This window comes from Cavia porcellus, unplaced genomic scaffold (genome assembly GCF_034190915.1).
Source record: "Cavia porcellus strain 051 isolate PalLab524CR breed Dunkin Hartley unplaced genomic scaffold, mCavPor4.1 scaffold_2, whole genome shotgun sequence".
Classification (NCBI taxonomy): domain Eukaryota; kingdom Metazoa; phylum Chordata; class Mammalia; order Rodentia; family Caviidae; genus Cavia; species Cavia porcellus.
The window spans coordinates 19417557-19436257 of NW_026947485.1; the positions used below are offsets into that span (position 1 = coordinate 19417557).

An 18701-nucleotide genomic window follows, 5' to 3' on the forward strand; every position below is an offset into this window, starting at 1 on the left:
AGAGCATTCTGACCTTAAAACAACTATTAGATTCATGTATTTTATACACAGCTTTGAAAATCTATACTTTCTTTACTTCCCTGTGGTGAATAATACTACAATTTCTCCTACTTATATCTTTGGTTCATAAAGAGTATGATAAATCTACATGGCATTTTCTTTGTTGTAAATTAGGCAGAAGTTTTATCCTCCTGAGATGATCTTTGATTACCTAAGAATTCATTTGTCTACCATAATAAAATTCAGCAATGAAAAGAATGTAAATGATTCATAAGTGATACCCATCTAGATGTACATCAGAATGGATAACTTGGAACTTCCTTAGATCCACAAAAGAAAATCAATTAAAATCAAAGAAATCACAGGAAGAGACCAAAATTATTTACAAAGGATCATTTATTAAACATAGTTGTTTTTACAAAATACAAAGACTGTTGTTCTGCATGAATACATACATATGAAAAAATAATGTCACCTTGACTGAATTTAATTTGAAGGCATTCAGCATTTTGGCACTGGTCTGTTCAAGGAACTGAGTTTGTTTTGTCCCTTGTCTGACATCATTGCCAATCAGGAAGAAAGCTTTTCCTTATTAGTCAAATCATATTCATAACAGCTAACACTTTATAGAAACAAAGTCAGACGATGTCTGCCATACAAAGCTCTTTCTGCAAGTAATTGATTTGCCTATGATCCTAACTTTTTTCCAAGCTATAAGATAGGAAGAACTGAGGAGCTAGGTTAGTTTTATAATAACGTATTAGCAGCAGTTGATAGTAAATGCAACATAAGATTTGTTTTGTCTGTGGTACAAGCATATGTCCTATCAGACTCTACTGTATTTTTCTCTACTTGAACACAGGTAAACACATACTGATTGTCTCTGAATGACAAAATATATAAAAAATACAAAAAGCTGGTTTTAGTTGTCAGTGTGAGAGCCTATTTTCTGCAACTAGTATGAATGCAATGCTAAAATTAGTGAAGACAGAAAAAATGGCTTAAAGGTAATATATACAGAGATAAAATACATATTTTTTTTTATCCACTTGGTGATTTCAGGCACTGTGGCTGTTCAGGGAAAAAAAAATATTTCTTGGTTTATTCTTGATAGCAATTTAATTTTCAGTGCAAGCAAAAGCAAACACACACCTGCTCACTGCCATACATACAACCAAACAGTTTGGAAATATTCAGAACAAGTCCTCCTCCTCCATCATCACTGTTGGGGCATCTTGGAGAAGTGGCCCTCAGCTGTAAACCCTCTATAGACCATGCAGAACAGACGCCTGCACTTCAGGATACTACACGTCACCGCCACAGTCCTCCCTGTGTAAACCGCGCTGGGGAAGGCTTGCCATCACCATGTCTCTTTCCTGAGAACGGAGCTGACCTCTCCGTGCGTATCATAAGTGCGCGTGCTCCGAGCTGTGGTCACTGTCGTGGCTGTCTTCGTTGGCTAGAGAGTCCCCAGTCTGCTGCAGGGCAGCGGCCCCGATCCCCGAGAGCTCGGATGGGAGCAGGGTTCCCTTTTTCACATTCACCAGTTCCTTCTCTCGAGCTGCAGCGCCCTGCTGGCCTCCCTTCACCCTCTTCCACTTCATCCTCCTGTTCTGGAACCACACCTTCACCTGCAGCAGGGGACACAGCACACCAGAGTGAGTGCAAGGACACCGTGTCTCCCTCTGTCCTCAGAGCAGAACAGTTCAAGGAGGGATGAGAGCAGCAGCTCACAATGGGGAATTAAATCAAGTCACTGTTCCTGACATTTAGCAATCTTCAGAAGGGGCTTGGAAACTACTATGTTTTATAGTCTCTACAGGTTCTATAAAATAGAAACAAAGGGAAAGAACTCTCCCCCTAACTCAGAAGACTTCCTATGAAGCTGAGCATGGATAGTACTGGGCAAGCTCAGAAGCCCCCTTGCCATCCCGAGGTCTTTGATTTGACATCTGAGTGTCAATCCCTGAGCCCATGGAAAGCCCTCATTGTGCTGTTACTGAGAAGCAGTGGGACCTGAAAAGTCACCTGTGTCATTACAGGGGTCCTCTGGCTTATGGTGGCATTACTTCTAGATAAAGGGGCCAGATGCTCCCCAGTTTAAGTGGGATTGCATCAAATTAAACTGTGATGAAATGGAAAATAGGTCAAACTGTCCTCAAGCTTTCAAGGACCACCTGCCCCACCTCCGCAGCTCTGTGGCACTTCCCGAGCTTTGCTTCAGCTTGTCACCCCACAGCGACCCTCTGTTATGCAGAACTACACTGTTATCTTCCTGCCTGTGGGACATCAACTTAACTCTGCAAATATGGGGTTGGATAAGTTCCCAAAAATATAGTCATGAAAAAAACTTCTATATTCATTAAATGCTAATACACAGGTTCTACACTGTAGAAGTTATATCAGCTCTTTCAAAATTTTCTTTCAGAAAGTTTAATTGAATTTGCCTAATAGGTTTAATATATATGTGTGTATTTTAGGGTCAAAACACAAAGTATTTAATGACCATCAATTTGACAGCCAAAATAATATTAGTGATAGTGCATCTTATTCAAGGGGAAAGCTGACCCTTTAAAAATGCATTTCTCATTATGAGCTGTATGTTCCTTTTACCTTATTTTTTTGCACACCTCATCCAAAGTTATTAGAAGCTCAAACTGAAGATACAAAAGCTTTTTAAAATAATAATATGCCCATGAATATACAGAGTTTAATATTTCTCTTTTACAGTTACCAAAATGGATTGTTCTTAACAAAAGATGTGTTCCATTTTACTGCTATATATTATTCCAGAGTTTCATTATCCCAAGTTTCTTCTTTAGACTGTCCAGACATTTAATTTCCTTCCTGTTTTCCCTCTTTTATAAATGCTTCTTCTGAAGACATTCTTACATTTACATTCTGCTACGCATGTACCAGAATGTCTCCTGATATATATGAAAGAAATTCATCAGTGATTAAATGGTATAGGAACAGTAATTTTATCACAGTAATTTAGAAAACTTGTTTTCCACAGATGTGTTAGCTTAACTCCCCTGCCTATTGTAGTGCCTGAAATCTCTCAACAACCTACATCTTTGTCAATGTTTGAAACTATTTTTTCTCATATCAAAACTGTGAGCTCTCTGTATTGCATTTCCTGATTGCTACTGAAGTAAAATGTCTCTAATATGCTTTGGCCCTTTGTGACATTGTTTCTTTGTGAAATAGCTCTACATTAAGTGATTTTTAGAATTTGATCTTATTCCTCATACCCTTCAAAACTATGTTCAGAACACTAAATAATTTTCAGTGACTCTACTCTGTCAATTATGCTGTTTATTCTACCTTAGAGTAATTTTAGATGACTACAAATTTCAATATATTCAAATTTGTCAATTATTATTCTATGGATAATTCTTTTATATCTTTTTAAAGAAATCTTAACCAGCTTGATAAAGCTTGTCATTTGAGAACTCTGGAAAGCTAAGCCAGGGGGATTCCAAGTTTTAAGCTCAGCCTAGGCAATTTAGCAAAACCCTGACTCAAACATTTTTTTTTTTTTTTTAAAAGTGGCTGAGAATGTAGTTCAGGGAGAAGACCTTGGGTTCAATCGCAGTGTAAGAGGAAGGAGAGAGAAAAGGCACAGGGGAAGGAGAAGGGAAGGGAAGAGGAGGGAAGGAAAGAAGGAAGAAGGGGGGAGGAAGGAAGAAAGGAAGAAAAAAGAAAGAAAAAGAGAGAGAAAGGGTAATGAGATGAAAAGTGGCTGGGGAAAAAAGAATTAAAGGAAAACTCAAAGAGAGATTCTTATACAAGAGGAATCATGGGATCAAGAATTAGAAGAAGCAGGGAAGAAAGGAGGAATAGAAATTGCAAAGGAAAAGAATTAAGATGTACTATGTACATGTCACAAATGTTTTTTAAGGCACTCAGGATAAAATAAAATCATATATATATATAAATATATATATATATGTACATATATATAATGTGAATTCCATCCACATGATTGCTATCATTCAGGTAATTTTCCTACTCAATATAATTAGCTTTGTAAATACGACACTATTTTCCTGTGCTATAATTTGGGTAATTTTACTACTCAGTTTAATTATCTTTGCAAGCTTGACATAGCGCATTGCATGAGATCTGTTCCACATGATGAACTGGGTTCTACTCTTGGCTTTGCTTCTGAGTATTTGTGTGAATTTGAGAAAATTATAGTCCTCTTTGCTCCAATTTTCATATTTGTAATATTGGAATAATAAGCCCTTCAAGAATTTCTGTAGGGTTATTTTCTCTGACAATTCCAGATGGAAGAAAACATAAGCCATCATCATCATCATCATCGTCGTCGTCACCAAATGCTGAAAGTCAGACAAAATAATCTTCCTGGGAAAATGAGAGGAAGAGATCTCTTAAAATGCGCACTTATTTCTTTTACTAGGAGAAAGGATATAGTAATTTTGTAATTCCGGTTCAAAATGTACATTTCAAAATGAGAAAAATGTAAGGACATGGTACTGGCTTTAGTAATGCTATAACCTATTTTGGTTTTTTTTATGCTGAGCATGTGGAATTTTATCATCTTTAAATACAAACTGACAAAAGACAGTGGAATTGTTAATAGTAGCTATGCATCTATGCATATAGACGTACCCATAACTATGTACAGGTCAATACACATATGTCAAAATGAAAGCACTTGGTTATTATATAATAGTTCTCAAGCCTTATACAATTTTTTAAATGTTAGATTACATATTTGATACTGGAAGTTGATGAAACCTAAAAAGCAAGTAACATGTATTAGGCTCATCGAAGAAACGGAAGAAAAAGTGAAAACATCCAGAAATCATGTCACCCTGATTGATTTTAAAATATGCTATGCAATATTGCACTGCATTGGAATAATGGGTGGAAGGTTTTTTGGGAAAAGGTATTTGTTAGCAACACAGTGTTGTCAAATAAATAAAAATCTACAAAGTTAATCTAGATTATAAATCAATATTGCCTGTAGGAAAATAACATCACAATGGATTCATGAATAATGAAATTTTATACTTTCACTTAATATCACTTCAATTCAGCTTCACTAGATAGAATTAAAAACATAGGTTGTGTTAGGTATTTTTTTTTAACATGGTTAAGGGCACCAGCCATGATGGTACATGTCTGCAGTCCCAGTATTTGAGAGGCTGAAGCAGGAGGATCTCTGTGAGTTCAAAGCCAGCCTCAACTACGCAGAAACACTTTGTCTCAAAATACAAAAATTAGATGACTAAAATTAAAAATTTAAATTAAAAAATTAGATGACTAAAAGCATAATTATACAAATACCTGATATATTTCCCTTTTAAGAAATGCATCCTAATAATCTTTTTGAAATTATGGAAATATACTCCATTAAAAAACTTATATTTATAAATCATATAGATTGAAAACAATGTCACATTTCCTTGGTGATTTGAGCCCTATTAATTGATACATTTAAAATGTACCAGAATGTCCAGTACTTGGTGTTGTGTTAGATCATAGACGAGAGGGTCAAAGCGAGAAGTGTACAATAAAAACAAGCTTTCTATCCTAAGACTTATGAAACTAAGACAAGGGAGCCCTGTAAATAGCAATTTGGCTGGTTGTTTCTGATGCTTTTTAAAATATATAATAAGCTGTGAAAGACACAGCTTCATAAAATTTTCACATTTTACAGAATATCTTTAATAACTGCTGCTGAGTGATTCTCCCACAGAAGAGGAGATGGCAAACAACACAACCCCGTTCTCAGCATCCCCAGGCCCTGTGGCCACGAAGCTACTATAGCCCCACATTGCCTTTCCTAGGACCCTTGGTGCCTTCTGAGCTTTTTAAAATCTAAATAACACAGGACAAAACACTAGGCTCTAAGAAAGGGAGTCATTACATCTTATCACACAACTGAAATGTCCAGTTGTATGCTCAGGCCATGATGTGTGAGTTTTCTGAAACTTTATTATCTTATTTGTGCTTCAGATCAATGTTGTCTTCTGCAACCTTTTAGAAAGTGCTGGAAATAATGACTTTTAATAGCATTTTCCTTTTCAAACTTAGATCTAAGGTAAAACTCTATACAAAAGTAAATTGTCACACTGTGATTAAAAATTCACGTGTAATTAAAACCTTCATACTAAGCATCTGTGCTATTTTCATTAAATCAAATAACATGAACCAAAATACAACCTCTTAATGTCATCGCATTAAAAAGATAAAAGTTTTCAATAAAATCATCCTAACAAGAATAACTGAAATATACAATAGCTTGTTGGTAATAGCTAGCATTTAAATTGCCCAGTTATGGACTTTGATTTTTAAAATATCTTTTAATGATGAAATCTCACCTTCTCTTTGTTAGTCAACAGGATGTAGCTGGGTGAACCAGTTTTTCTTTAAATAAGAAAATAATAATGATAATAATAATAACCCCATCTTTAAGTCTTTTTAAAGAAGGAAGCATCAGTAAAATTTTATCATGATTAACTTGCTTGAATATTTTACATCAGAATCTGAAAGGCATATCTTTGTCCTTTCTGTTGAAGTACTGGGGACAGCCTTCCCAACGAACAATATCCCTGGTTTTTAATTATTTAATTTATTTTTTTTTAATTTGAGGCAGAGTCTCACTAAATCACTAAATTGCCCAGCTGGGATTGAAATTTATAATCAGTCTACCTCGGCCAGCAGGTACACACACACCACTGCACCTGGCATATTTTTGTTTTTGTTTATAAAAATATTTTAAAGGAGAATAATTGACATCATGGGCTAAATACTGATTTTTAGATCCTCATTTAACTTAGTCATTTATATTACAGATTTGTGTGTATAAGTTCACAATACATTTCCTTTCAGGATTCAAAATATATCACAAGTAACAAAAAGAAAATATGGATCTGCATTATATGTAAGGTATACAGCGACAAAAAGTTATATGAACATTTCAATCTGTATAATGCCATAACCCATATTTATATAATACGACAAATGTCTGTCATTTGAGGAAACAAGCAGACATAACACCAAACATCTGGATGAAAACTGAAAATTTTGGTGACATACGCAGATGTCTCCAAGCATCTGGAATTTGTAAACTTAATATTCCAACTGTTTCCATTTTTATCTGGGCATTTGAAATACTGTAGACACTGTCTGGCAAATATTTATCCACATTGTTCAGATGTGAGAACATGCAAAGAATAATCATACAAATACAATTTTCAGATTTGATCATTACCTCCTCTGTGATTATATCTGGTATGGCAGTTGATGGAATAAACCCCTAAAGCTAGAAAGACTCACCAAAGTAATTCAATGGCAAAGTCAGTAGTCAAGCTGAAGAATTAGAACCATGATTGCTTTAAGGTAAGGATGAAAAACACGAGGCAGAAAGTGTCCGCATCGTCTTGTCTGAATGTGTAGATTTATATTTGATTAAAAGAAGGAATCCTTCAGCTAATTTTGAGACGCGTGCTGGACGCGTCCATTAGTGGACTCTGTTGTTTCCACAGCAGTGTATCGGGGTTGGAAGGTGTTTGTATTTTGTAGGGTGTGAGGGGTTAGGAAATGTTTCATTGCTAACGACTGATGTCCTGTTTGTAGGGCTGCTTCTCACCTTTAGTTAGGCCAGCGCCAACAACCTGAAAATCCTTTTCCCGTCTTCATAATTTTCAGTTCAGAAACTTCGGGGTTTTTAATCTATAAGCCTAATCAATCAGAGTTGTTAATGCTCAAAAATTCATTATTTATCATGTTCATGAAGAAACAATACACATAGGGTATTGCCATCCTTAAACAAATAATATAAAGAATAGGAAATAATTCTTTTTATGGGCAGCAAATGAAACTCTCTACAGGTAAATGTAATCTTATGCACACTTGTACATGCTAATAATATATATATATATATATATATATATATATATATATATATATCCTGTTACTCTTTTGAAAATGAGGACAAAGTAACCATTCAAAAATGAACAAAGTTGTTAGTGGATTTTTTTTCAAATTCTACTAAGAGTACTTTTGTTACACAGTACTATATGTAGCGATTATATGAGAAAGATTTCCAGAATGGAGTTCAGTTCCAAATCTCCATCTCACCCATGCAAACTCTACCCACACGCACATTTTGGGGTTCAACCCCACAGACATGAGATGGAAAGTTACTGCTTTCTGAAGAGTGCTCCAATTAAATAGACTCTTCCAAACCAAGCATGAAGTTCAGTAACTTCTTAATTCTTAATATCCTGTGTACATACTAGTAAAGCCTAAAGATATGTTATAGATTACCCCATCTCCATTAAATGTTAATATTAAAACCAAATTCCCATTTCCCAAAAAGTAATAGGAAGTGCACCAATGTTTACAGACTCCATTAAATGAAGTCTTGCAGCTGCCTCTCAGCCCGAGTCCCTGCGGAGCTCTATAGCTCGAGAAACATTTTGCTACGTGTACAGATTTTATTTATGTACACTTTAATGGGGTGGTTAGAGGACTGATTCATTTTAACTTGGCCTTTTAGAAATGCCATAGTAGTGGTAAATGCTAATAATTATCTTCTTTGCTGTCATCTCAGAAAAAATTCAAGTCAATTGGCCTATTTCCTTAACATTAATTTACAATGAAATTCATTATTTGTAATCTTATTTTTTTTACAAAGACTTTAAAAATAGATGTGTCTTACAGTTATTTAACTGACAAGCTCTTCACTTAACTATATGGAAAATAAATAACATTAGAAAGCTGTTAAAATATCAAAATTAAATTCATCACTTTATTCCTCTATAAAATACCTAAAGACATAAACTCTATGTACTCTGATCAACAACTTGTCATCTCTTATGCAAATTATTTCAAGCCAATAGAATGATGGCCTTTCTATTTTCGCATTTCCACTAAACAATGCCGTGATGTTTAACAATAATTAGCAACATATTATCATCAATTTATAATGTTTTGAGGAGCAGCTTCTTCTAACCATCATCTAAGTAAAACATAAACACAGGGGCTCTTAGAAATAAACCAACCTAGGGGTTGGGGATTTAGCTCAGTGGCGTAAGCGCCTGCCTTGCAAGTGGGTGGCCATGAGTTCGATCCCTGGTACTGATTAAAAAAAAAAAAAAATGAGAAAAACAAAGCAACCCATCACTTGTACATGTAAGAACCACTGATTACTGGAGGGTTATGTTTCAATCTACTTTTTTTAATATTTTGATTGTGTAAGTTCTTCAGCAAAATATTTATGAGATTTCACTATCATAATCACTTCATTTATTACATTTAGACCCCATTCATACATATATATATATATATATATATATATATATATATATGGCAAAAAATAGAATTGATATAGTGACTCAAAGTTCAAAATATATTCTGTATTGAATGCATCACTGAGTTTTCATGTGAAGATTTGGAAATACAAGGACAAAAAGAGATAGACTGATGTTTATGTACCTGTATGTCTATCAATATAAGGAAAAATAATACAGTATTTAAAAAGAAAATAGACTCATTCTCAAAGGTAGTTTGAAAGGGGTAAAACCTCATTTTTCTTTTTATATGTTATTTACAAGTTGAAAATTTACATTTCTAAATGGTTGGGTATAATTTGTTTATTTCTCTTTTACTTTAACACACAGCTTATATTTCTATAAATTAATTTAGGAAGAACTTGAAACTTTAACTCCAGGCAGATCTTGGTTTATTACTGTATATCTTAAGTTATTTTTCATATACCCTAAGGAACTTGAGATAGTTTTGAGTCTAGCTTTTAGAATCCATCATATGTTATCAACATATATTGCTTATTTCTAAACAGAATTATCAAAAATATATCTGTTAATTGCACACTTAGATTTATTCTCTTGTAACACCTTCTCTTATCTCCTCTTTCTCAGTTGAAGTTAAATCATAATTAATCTTTAAAAATGGAACCTGAAGAATTAAAGAAAACTCCTTGCTGTTACTCAGTATTGTTACTGTTATAATGACTGGTTATCAATAGGGAAAGAAAAGAACGTTCTAGAATCACTGGCTACGTAGGTAGTCTTGGATCAGGGAAGAAGAAAAATTGTATGCAAATGTGAAGTAAAAGACAAATCACAATATATTGGCACAAAAATAATTGTCCTTCACAGTGATGCAAAAAAATATGAATGGCTATTTTGAGAATACTTGACATTGAGCCATTTGATGATTTATGAGTAACAAACAAAGAATAATGAGCCTCATTTCCCCTACTGGAGTTTGATCAAACTAGGTGGGATTTTCCATTTATCTTGGCAGAGATATCATGAACTCAGTCTGTTTATTCCGGTAATTTTAGAGAACTGACAGATCTGCCACATAGCACTCTTGATTAGCTTTATAGAAAAGGTTTTATATAATGGAAATATCACTTATTCTTTCTGCATTTGGCCATTTTAACTCTAAAAGCACCCATTTTACCATTTCTTTTATTTAGACGCACAGCTGCTGTCTCCTTTCTATGAAATACTACTAAACATCTGGCAACACCTTTCTCCCAATTTTTCTCCATGGGAAAGAGAAGCCAGAAGCAGTTTGTACAACTGACTGAATACCTTGTGATGGTAGGATTCTGCAAAATGTGCTAACTGTCCTGGCAACTACCAATTACTAGCTATTCATCTCGAAGAGTATATGAAATTAGGTTGTAAAGTGAATATTGCACATTTACAGCTGGAACATTACTGTAGTGATAACTTCACTAAACAGCTTTATATAAAAGTTTCTGCATTATTCTAGATTCTTCATTATTATTTAACATAAAACAATTTTGTGTAATTCCTATTTCTCAACATGGAATTATTTTATTGTATCCTTTTTGGTCTTTTTCCTTTTCTTCTGTTTCTTAAGTCCAAAGAGAATTGTTGACAACAAAAGGGGTTACAAAAGACTCCCGAAACATTGTATTTTGGAAGCCTGAAATGTAGATCTGATGGTGTGTGGGGGTGTGGGTGGGGTTTGTGTGTGACAGAGAGACACAAAGAGACCGAGACAGAGACAGAAGAGAGAGAGAGAGACTTTACAACTGTTCTTCAAGTAGGAATTGGAAGATAATCTGAGTGATTCTTGAGGGTTCAATATATCTCAAGTATTTCTAAAATGACAGCTAATCATGATCAAAATCAAAGAACTGGTATGGCTATTAGTATACCTATTGTAGCATCAGATTCCAAATTTGAAATCTGAACCCTAAGGTGATGGCACTAGAGTGGAGTGTTTGGAAGAAATTAGTTCATGAATGTATATTCCCCGTTAGTGGGCTCAATGCCCTCCTAAAAAGGTTGGGTGAGAGCTTACCAGCGCCTGCAACTTTTGGAAGTTATGGTAAAAAGATCACTGTGAAACCAGCATCAGACTCGGTATCCACCAATGCCTGACCTGGGACTTCACAGACTAGAACTGTGAAAATTCAATTTCCTTTCTTTATTAGCCAGCAGTCAATAATATTTTCAATATCAACCAAAACTGGTAAGAGAAGTTATATTTCAATTTAAAGAAAATTAATTTAAATGAATTCATTTTACAACACTATGTCTAAAATGTTGAATGCCCAGCCTCTAAGAAAAAAAATAAATATTTGCCTGGGATAAACACCCTGGCATTCTGAGGGAATGAAAGCATCAGGACCAGGAAAATTGATGACTGAAGCAGACCATGTCCCCACCCAATAAATTCACCATAGAAAATTTGGCCTAGAAAATAAAAGTAAAACCTCAAAATTCTTACTTTAAGACACTGTCTAGGCAGAGTAGAGGAATAAAACTAGCCTTTGACAACCAAGAACATTTTCTCTAGAGGTCTCTCTTGTGACACTGGACACTCATTGCGACTATTAATACTTGTTCGATTTTTGCTCTTTCTGTGAGTTCCAGAATCCACTTTAGCTTATTTTGAGAAGATTTTATTACTAGCACCTAGCTCAACAAATATTTGTTTTACAAACGAAGTAATTCAACGTGCCTGGCACTGAATTCTGTTTCCCCTCTAGGTGATGGTTATGTTTTATAGCTTATACTAAAAATCCTTTCATATGGATTATGCTTATAAATCTCAGTAGAAGAAAAAACAGGTACTTTTATTTTCTATTTTGTGCCTCAAGGAGTTTATCATTTCTCTAAGAATGTATAATTGCAAAAGTCAAATCCTGGCTATTCATTCAGATTTTTTACATAGTACATCGGTATTTTCTGACTACACATAATGGTCCTCTTAAGATTTACTCTTGATTAGGAGTTTAGATTCCAATGTACCCATCTCCTTTTCATGTTACTTTGCAAGACAGAAACAGCGACTTATTAAATAAAAGAAAACCTTTAGTAAAATATTGCATTTCCTATTGTTTGAAAACTTGACTATCTCTAACATTATTTTGGTGCACTTTTTTAAAATTTCCTTATGATGCTCTTGTTAGATAATTTCAAGAATGCCTTCGAATGACTTCTGTATCAATATCAAGTTTGATTTGATGACTTACTTTGGAAAAAGGAGCTTTAACAAATATGATGTAAAAAGAAGCTTAAAACACCCTTGCTTGTTGGAGTCTTGCACCCTCTGACGCCTCCCAGGCTAGTCTACTTAGAGACAAAACCCCAGGTAGAAGAGACCAGCTGTCCTAGCGAAGGCATGGTCAGCTCTGCTTTAATACACTAACTGATGCAGGGAAGGCTGGAAAGCCCAGTCCAAACAATATGGGGTTGTTTCAGCACTACAAAACACTGAAACAAAATAAAAATATTAAAAAATTAGGTGCACCCATGGATATATGTACATAAATTTCATATGTGTATAAATTTTCTAGTAAAATTCTTTGCAAAGGATGACAAGTACATGAGGAAGAAAGAAGAAATAGCCAGAATATCTTCAAAATTCTCAAACCAGATTTCATGAACATCTTCCAAAAGGAATCTATTCTTACACCCACTCAGATCTTTGACCAAAGAATGAGAGCTAACCTTGGACCACTCTGAGATTAGCAAACATGAAGTTTTGACTTTGTAGAATGGCATTGGCTGAGAGCACAAGGCTGTTCTGTCTTTTCTTTTTGCAGGTCGGAATTAGTCTTAGCCTCTTACATCTTTCATGTGTTAATTAAGATTTGGCCGTGTTTCCTTCGGTTTGCTGTCTCTATACAATCAGACTGAGATGTAAATTCTCCTCCTCCTTATTTTTCTCTTCTCATTTAAAAATAAATAAATGACAAACAGATTTCTGATGATGCAGACTGTGCACGTTGCCTCCACTGCACCAAATGCTGTGCTTATACAGAGGCAACTTTGTATGTGAAGTTCACGGGAAGAACATGTTATGCTCTGTAATGTAGGTGCTAGTCATAATATTTAATAAAATATAAACTGCCAATAAAGAAAACCACATAAAAGTATTGCTCTGTATATTTCCATTTCTCAGAGATATCCTACCCAAGTTGAATTCTAAAAAGGAAAAGAGAGAAGCTGATTTAAGAAATTGAATAAAATAGCTTTCCCTCAAAAACTATGTTACATTTGTCCACATGCCATTGATACTTCCCTGGTTCCAGTGGACCCCTGGAGGAAGTAAGTATGGTCAAACGGGAAATGAAACTTCTAGCCCTGAGAGTGCCAATCATAGGCACTGTCCATAAGGATGTTTGCATTTGCCTCTCAGGAATGTTTTTCTAAAGATTAACAACAGTTGGCTGTCAGGACGCTTCATTCTCCTAGCGCAGTTCAGAGACTAAAAAAAGACCTTGTGAGTACTTGTGGAGCAAATCATTTGTCATCAAAAAGGGACTAAAATATAATTACTTTTAAAAATATTGCTTGCATCTTCTCATTTGAACTGTACAGATCACTAATACTTCCACAGTGGTCTCCATGTGAGTACTAGAATTTTGAATTACTGAGACCAATACAATTTCAAAAGTACTTTGGGGAGGGTGACAGAAATATTTCCAGTGATCTATGTGCTATTGCCTCCCATCATTTCCCACCTCTTTGCCCTGAAGTCACAGCAGTTGACCATTTCCGAGCATTAGCGTATAAATGGAAGTGACATGGGTCATTTCCAGGTGAAAACATTTGCAGGTCAGTGCACAAACTTCCAATTCTTTCCTGCCTCCTGTGGCTGCCAGGGACACCACATGTGGAGATAGATGCCAGGGAGGTACAGTGGGCCTGTGAGTGATTATTTAAAACGCTGAACTTACAGAGTTTTTATGAAGAGCAAGCAAATCACGCAGTTTTTTGTTGTTGTGCTATTCCGTTGAGGTTTAAGGGTTAATGTATTGCTGCACGCTAACATAACTATCCTGAGCAGTACGGGAAACTAACCTGGGATTGCTGACCTTCCATTTTGTCAAGAAAGAAGATTTTCAAATATAAGCACATGAAATTCCTAAGTAGCATCATTAAATAAAGCAATTCTTTCAAAAAAATCTGTAGAGGGTCCTTACCACAGAATAAAGATTCCCTCTTAAACCCAATAATTCTAGTCATCCTTCAAAACTCATTATATTATCTTTAATTGTGTCATTTTGCCGTATAAAACCTCTATCATAAAGTAATTCTCATCGTCCCATTCATGTTTAAGAATCACAAATTGAGATGTTTCAAAGTGGTGAAAGAATGTTGTTGACTCAAAGCAATACCTGTCTTTCAGTGAGGTCTAGATTCACTGCTATCTCATATCGCCTCAGTCTGGTCAAATAATTATGGTGGGCAAATTCTGCTTCAAGTTCTCTGATTTGTTCTTTGGTAAAAGCTGTCCTTTCCTTCCTGGGTTTGCTGTTGACTTCCGATTTATAATTTCCTTCCTGGGAGTCTGCAAAAAATAAAAGATAAAAAAAAAAAAAAACATGATTAGTGTTAATAATGTTTCTTCAAAACACAGACAATAATATCATTCATAGACGGTGAGTAACTACTTTTCCAGGTTTTGGGCTAGACAGAGGACAAATGGAGGGCAAAGACATAAAGATTAATTTCACTTCAATAGGATGAGACATATTTATTATTCTCCGTATCTGTCTTTCGATAACTGACATCCTGACTGGGGAAGTGTTCAATTTTCTTCTTATAAGATATGATCAAAAGGAGGGATCCTAACATGGTATTATAGCAAGATAGACCAAAGCCTCAAGAAATAACATATTTAGACATAAACTTTTGCCCAACATGCATACTTGTGGTCTAAGTATTACTGAATATAGAATTCTTTTTTTTTGAAAAGGTAGCAATTTGATACATGTATCTTTTTAATCAAATGTTTAGCAATTAAGCTATAAAAGTGTAAATTCAAACTGAGCATATGTAGAAGTATGCATTACTTAATGGCTATTTTATTTTTAATTATGTATTACTTCTTTGATGACATGAACTATGCTTTTATTGTATATCATACTTCATATAATGTGGAATCTATAAATAAAAATATATTCATAGGACTTAAAATATAAACAGTTTAAAAGTATGATTTTTGTTAAATACATATGTGATAAACATAAATTGTATAATACTTGGTATTAGTGATTCACAAAATCAAATTTTATAATGCAATGTAAAAATAAAAATAATAACTTGGAGTGTATCATTCCACTTTTGTTTCTCAGGGACCAAAACAAAATTAGTATACAGTATTTAGTCTTACAATATTCCTGAGATGTAGGTTAAAAGACATTCTTAATACGCCAAAGAACAGCATATTTATCTATAAAGGAAAAGAATCTGCATATAGCAAGTGGAAAATAATCACCATCAGCTCTTGTAAATCATTTTCTATTTATCCTTTATGAAATTTCAACATAATCAAGATAGAATTCAAGCTAGTACTCTTGTGAGACCTATTTCTAACCTCTAATTATTTCTAAGCATGTATATATGAACCCTGATATCTTTATCAGGTAAGAATATGATAACTCTCCTATGAGCTCAAATAGGAATAATGATGCAAAAAAATTATGGATAGTCAAAAGTCACAATGTAACATTTTAATTGACAAAGTTAATCACACGGTATGACTTATAAATGATGCTTTAAACTACCTTTATTTTTTGCAGTCAGTAATAGTCCATTATGTACAAAGTTACAAAAAACTATTTTTATTTGTTTTATCAGTGTTCTTTTCCTTTCTGTCTGCCTGAAAGAAGTCAAACCATAGAAGGTTCTGCATAATGGAAATCCATTAGACAAGGCACTTTAATGTAAACACTTTTGTTTTGACTCTTACCAGAATCTGTGCTGAACAGATGTCGAGTTTTCTAGTCTACTAGCAGCAGCAATAGGTTTGCATCAATATCTTGGCAAATTGGCTTTCCTTTCCCTTGATGGATCACCGACTGGTGTCCTGGCAATGTTTAAAATTCCTCTTTATGCACTCACATTTCTGGGCTCGTCACTTACCTCCATGCTGACAGACTCCCCACCTTAGAAGGGCAGGTGGGACTTCATCCAATTCAAAAAGTGTTTGCTGCTATGTCACACATCAGTTGATTACAGATTATCGGAAGCCAATGGAACCAGGTGCGCTATGTAATTAATTAAGTTTGCATTCTCCAATAAGTTCTATTCACACATTGCCCACCTACCTGGCTCTTAGTAGAAGCTGCAGTTTCCTGCACAATTTGGAAGCTACAGATTTGCTAAAGTTCACATTACAGGACATTTCAACTACTCTCATTTGACTTGAAAAAAATTCCAAATGATTTCTTTATTAAAAAAAAAATCTGGGCCAGGGACATAGTTCAGTGGCACAATGTCTATCTGGCAAGTCACAAGGTTGTGAGTTCAATCCCGCGGTACAAAAAAAAAAAAAAAATTCCATGGACTATTGTGACACACTGCAAATTTAGTCACATCACAAAGTAACCTGATACATGTCCTCCTCCCAAGCATCAATGTTTTCATGTGAATCAAAGGAGTTGTGGCCAATTTGGAGCCACTCTCTGCCTGAAATCTGTAGCTGGTTATTCTGTATATGGAGACTGTGCTCCTTCCCCTTCGCATATTTTTTCTCATGAGCAATTCAGTTTGAATGATTCATGGTTAGCACATTCCCTTATGTAAGCATGAATGAACGAATTCACATTGAAGAAAGCCTATTAGCTTGTATTTATTTTTGTTCCTTTGAAACGGATCTGCAACTTTTGCAATATTCAAAAATCCTTCATACATACCACACAGACACACAAACAAGCACACAAAACACAGACGCTCACATGTGATGGCTCTCTATACACACCCATTATAACGAGAAATGCACAACGGGAGGTTTATATATTTAGTGACTGGATTTAAACAAAAATCTGGCTATAACTCAACGCTTAAATCCAAAAACAATTTACTGAATGCCTGAATTCCAAACCAAAACTGCTCTTGAAGTAAAATCCACTGACTAAAACGAAGTGAACTATGCGCAGTTACATTTACAATAATCACAGAAGGAATCATTAAATTGCAATTAATAAAGCTTGAGTCAGTGTGTGTTTCTTGACATCATAATCTAAGAGGAATGTCAATACAGCTGAAGCAATAGCAGTGTCAATTAATGCAGTGGAAACATTTATCATGATGTATATGAACCTGCTGTGGTCTACACCCACACCCCTACTCTACCCTATTAAAAACATGCCCCCTTGAAATTACATTTTTAATTTCCATTTTGAATAATCTTGGGTCTGTAACATTTTTTTTTTTTTTCTTATAGCATCCAAAGTTCACCACTTGCTGACCCAAAGGCCTCTACTGTTATCACTTCACTAGCTATTTTTTTTTTTTGGTGGAAAATGGTTAGGAGGCTTAAATGAGGCTTTTGGCAAATTTCACATCAACTTCCATCTGTTTCCCAGCTGTTTTAACGGAGGCAAAGCTCCCTCCGTTTCTCCAGCCTCCCATAGCCTATGCCAAATGGTAGGTGTTGAGGGGGAAGCTGGAAACTGCCTTCCTTTCTTCCTTACAACCACAAACAAAATGTCACCATCTGTACAGCGTTTTCCAACGTAAAATATTACCATTGTTGTTTCTCGTCTCAGATGCTTTAATGCAGCTGTGGGTGCACCCTAGCATTCTCTCGCCGCATGGAGGAAAGCTTGACTTATGAGTTCAGGTATCCTTGGCAGTCCCATTTCTCTAACCTTTTGCTCCCTGCAACTGCACTAATGGAAGGAGTCTGCAGTACTTCCGTGGAGGATAAAAACTGCCCTCTAAGGATCGTTTCTGTCTAGCGTTTAGAACTTCTCCACATGTGACTTTTTATTTCCCCCAGTGCGAGAGGATGCCAAAAGACAATAATGTTTTATTGAAGACAAGCGATGTGAGGGCTCGCTCTGTTCATTTGTGGCCCAGAAAACTTTTGAACAAGAAAGAGAAAAATATGGCTACTCTGGTTAAACTTATTAACTTTTTAAAATGAAGAACATAATTTACCTATATCTGTAAAATAACAGAATGTAATGGAACCTCTCTATGTTTATAGCTTAATATAAAATTAATTTTTAGTTAATATTCTGAAGGAAAAGCAAATACAGAGGCTCAGTGTATCTTAGTCCTTTGAAACTTTGTATTTTAGCAAGCTATTCAAATGAGATTTTCTGTCATCTATTAAAAAACCTGAACAATGTTTAGTTTTGGGAAGATAATGGGCAGAGGTATTGTGCATGGAGGGAGGACAATTTGTAAGAT

The 18701-nt window shown here is 35.0% G+C and overlaps 1 protein-coding gene across 1 annotated transcript in view; it reads right to left on the reverse strand.

Annotated features, from left to right (window-relative positions):
- Positions 1-378: 378 nt before the first annotated feature.
- The window catches only part of Meox2 (mesenchyme homeobox 2), a 62037-nt gene continuing 43714 nt past the window's right edge, over positions 379-18701 (reverse strand). The window contains exons 2-3 of the mRNA XM_003469843.5: positions 14675-14847; positions 379-1631 (exon numbers count right to left, since the gene is read on the reverse strand). Of these exons, the coding sequence (XP_003469891.1) occupies positions 1407-1631; positions 14675-14847 (398 nt within the window). The 3' untranslated portion in view covers positions 379-1406. The remainder of the gene's footprint in view (positions 1632-14674; positions 14848-18701) is intronic.